The following is a 3,443-nucleotide window of genomic DNA, read 5'->3' as shown; positions in this document are numbered from 1 at the left end:
GATGATGCACACGGCCACATGAAGTGACCAATATATGTACGCACGATCGATCGCAATCTCGCTTCATCTTGGGCTGTAAGTCAAGGAGGAGGGGTTAATTTGGACCATGATCGACACGACAGTTATTTTGCTAACCTACGTACGTGCAACCGATTCTAAAAAAAAAAGTACGTGCAACCGCGCGACCTTTTCTTGTCCTGCAAGACGCGCATGCATGGAAGAATCAACAGATATACCGGCCCATTTTCTTTTAAAATCTCTGGCTAGAGACATTTGCACGTACGATACGTTCGAGCTCGCACCATCCCCCGGCCATATATATGTCTCCATGATCCTACGCCTCCGACGTAACCAATTATACGCACGCACGTAGGTCAAGCGAAAACTAGAGCTGATCATCGACGAGATGGCGGCAGCGATCTTGCAGCAGGCGGCCGGCGGCGCCCTCATGGGCGCGTCGTCCCAGGCGGCGGCGGACCTGGCGTGCCGGGCGGCCGTCATGGCGGCGCCACGCCTCCTCGGCCTCATGCAAAGGAACTACCACTCCTCCGCGCCGCGCGCGCCCCTGCACCGGCCGGCAGTGGTTGGCCCCGCCACCGGGTCCCGCCTCTCGTCGTACGACAAGTACGCCAGCCAGCTTAAGGTCTGATCAGTTTCCATCTTTCTTGCTCCGATCTGCCAATCAGTCTTGACCGGTTTTGGTGCTTGATTGTCTAAGCTTAATCTGCTTACTTTCACGTGTGCGATTAGGTAGCATGATCGATGATCTCCTCTCTCTGATATTCACTTCGTTCATGCACCTCTTGCTCCGATCTGTGGATCAATATGATGATCAGTTTGCTGCTTGACTGGTTAGCTTAATCTACTTACTTCCGCCTGTAATGATGGTCAATTTAGCATGATCTCTTCTCTCTGATAATTCCTTAATTTGATCATATGAATGTTGCATCGCTTACTACTGCAGCATCTGATCTGATCTGATTGCTTCTCCAAGCGAAGCTTATTTTACATGATCTAATTTTTTTTGAGAAATTTTACATGACCTGATTGGCTTTTACTTTGAGCAACTTAACTAGCTACTAGTAACGTCTAATCAGATCTGATCTGGTCACCAAGCAGATCGCAAGATCAATATTAATTCCACTGAAACATCGTCGTACTACCATTTTTTTCTTTATTAATTATTATAAGATCATACGCTGGATTAATTGTGATTTGTCCTAATTCGCTAACTAGGATGAGGAGGAGAAGATGAGGACGAAGAAGCAGCTTGCCGTGGCGCTGATGAACGACACCCCGAGGAGCAGCGGCGACGGCGACCACGGGGAGGAGGTCAAGAGCGTCAGCAACCTCCTCTCCCTGCTCGGCGCCAGCGCCCCCGCCCCCACCAACGGCCCCACGGCCGACCAGCTCGCCAAGCAGCTGCTCAACGAGCGCCGGAGCTTGCTGGAGAAGAAGAAGAACGCACTGCTGATCGAGCTGCTCAACGGGGACGGCCATGGCAGGGAGCACAAGACGGCTGAGGTCGTCGCGGCCGCCCGCCAGCTCCTGGACGACCTCGCGGCGTACGAGGAGCGCCGCGCCCACAAAACCTTCTCCGCGTATGTACATGCAATCATGCTACATCCTTACCATCTTACATGCATAATCAAGATGATTGATTGATTGTTTGGATGGATGGGCGCAGGGAGCTGAAGGGTCTGCAGAAGATGGTGGAGGCCAACAGGCTCAAGGCCGAGGCCGACAACAGGAGCGCGATGAGCTCCATGGATCTAGTCAAGGCACAGGTCCAGTCGTCTAATGCTACCATCCACTCTTACCGCGCGTAAGTGTACATATATACTACATGGCTAGTTTTATAACAGCACTTGGTTAATTTGTCATGCATGGAACCATGGCCGATCGACCTCCAAGCAACTATCTCGCTCTCTTCAATCTGTGGTGAAGAATGCGAATGATATATTTGATTTTGGATTTTGATGATGCAGGGATGTGAAGCGGCTGGAGGCTGGGGTGGCAGAAGCCAGATTAGAGGCAAAGATGGCCGGGGAAATCGTTGACTCCGTAAAGAAGTATGTTATCTAACTAACTACTACTTACAAACAAATACTACATTGCACTGAGAATTCATTGATATATAATATGATATATTGATGCTGATATTGTGTATATGATTACTAATTGGGCGCTGAATTGGGTGATGCAGGATAGGGGAGAGGTTGGAGGGGAAGTATGGAGATTTGTCGAAAGGGGTGGAGTCGGTTAAAGGTCTCTCGTGCTTCGTGTTCTGGTGCGGCGCCCTGAGCGGATTGAGTTATTATATGAATTATTATTTGTGATTGGACTTTAGTCGAGGGCCGCCTTGCTAGCTTTGTTGGTGCCGTGAGAGACTAGTAGATCGATCGATCGATCGGGAAATATATACATCGTGTGTTGAACTCAGTTTTGCCAGTTTTATTAAGGTCGTCGTGCTTCTTCAGTTCCAGTTTTGCGATGCTATATATATGTTGCCTTTTCTTTTGTCTTTTACTTCTCCATAAAAATATGGAGTATACCGCTCCACGTCCTGATATTGGTTCCTTGTTTTTGAGATAGCCCGCCATTCATGCATGCTGAATGGTCTGATATCTCCTTTTCTTACTTGCATGCACCGTATGCATGTTCAGGGTCTTACCTGCATGCCTACGTACAGACCAGCGTATGCATGCATATATAATGCTCGCACGTCGCCTGGCAACAAATATCCAAATAACCTCCTCAATCCCTCCCCATCTTCTGCGTGCTAACCTTGCATGAACAACCAACTCAATCAATATCAGAACATGTCGTGAGCACGGGGGTTTGGCCGACTATTAAACTTCTCTACTGGCTAAGTTTCATTCAAATAAATAGATGACTACTGCAAGTTGAAAGAAGTTTGTTTTGCATTTTGTTTGCGCGGTTGTGTTTTTCTGACAAGATCTTTAAAACAATATTGAATATATTTTACAAATTAATTTTTTGACAACTAAATCACCATGCTTCCAACTTGTTCCGTACAAATTTATTAATTCCATGCGATAAATTTAATAATGTTTCACCATGGCTCTCCATGTTCCGTTGCATATCATAATGTTGCAATGTGTGCCAATGTGTATCAAACTGATTCTTAGTAATCTAAAAGTTTGTAAATAGTAATAGATTTTATTGCAACAAAACTTTGAACTTATCCTTGTACTTTTATAGTTTTCACCATGTTTCGGAAGTTAAATTTTAAAATTTGTTGAAATATATTCAAACATGGTCTCATTTCAAAGTTCTCATCGTCAAAAACACAAATATGAAAAAAGATTATAAATTGTACTCTTGGTTCAAAAGATAAAATAGATTTAAACTTGGAAATAAAACGAAAAAACATGGGATGCGATGGATCATAGCTGGAAGAGTGTGCTTGCATGTGATGA

The 3,443-nt window shown here is 45.7% G+C and overlaps 1 protein-coding gene across 1 annotated transcript; it reads left to right on the top strand.

Moving 5' to 3' along the window:
• The first annotated feature begins 290 nt into the window (after window positions 1–290).
• Window positions 291–2,501, top strand: LOC123074015 (uncharacterized). The gene is made up of 5 exons (XM_044496973.1): window positions 291–643; window positions 1,237–1,601; window positions 1,688–1,825; window positions 1,989–2,072; window positions 2,207–2,501. The coding sequence occupies exons 1-5, from the start codon at window positions 407–409 to the stop codon at window positions 2,337–2,339; spliced, it is 957 nt and encodes a 318-aa protein (XP_044352908.1). The 5' UTR covers window positions 291–406; the 3' UTR covers window positions 2,340–2,501.
• The last annotated feature ends 942 nt before the right edge of the window (window positions 2,502–3,443 follow it).

Source organism: Triticum aestivum, chromosome 3D, assembly GCF_018294505.1.
Source record: "Triticum aestivum cultivar Chinese Spring chromosome 3D, IWGSC CS RefSeq v2.1, whole genome shotgun sequence".
NCBI classification, from domain to species: domain Eukaryota; kingdom Viridiplantae; phylum Streptophyta; class Magnoliopsida; order Poales; family Poaceae; genus Triticum; species Triticum aestivum.
Note: the sequence above shows the minus strand (reverse complement) of the source record. Positions and strands in the feature narration are given on the sequence as shown.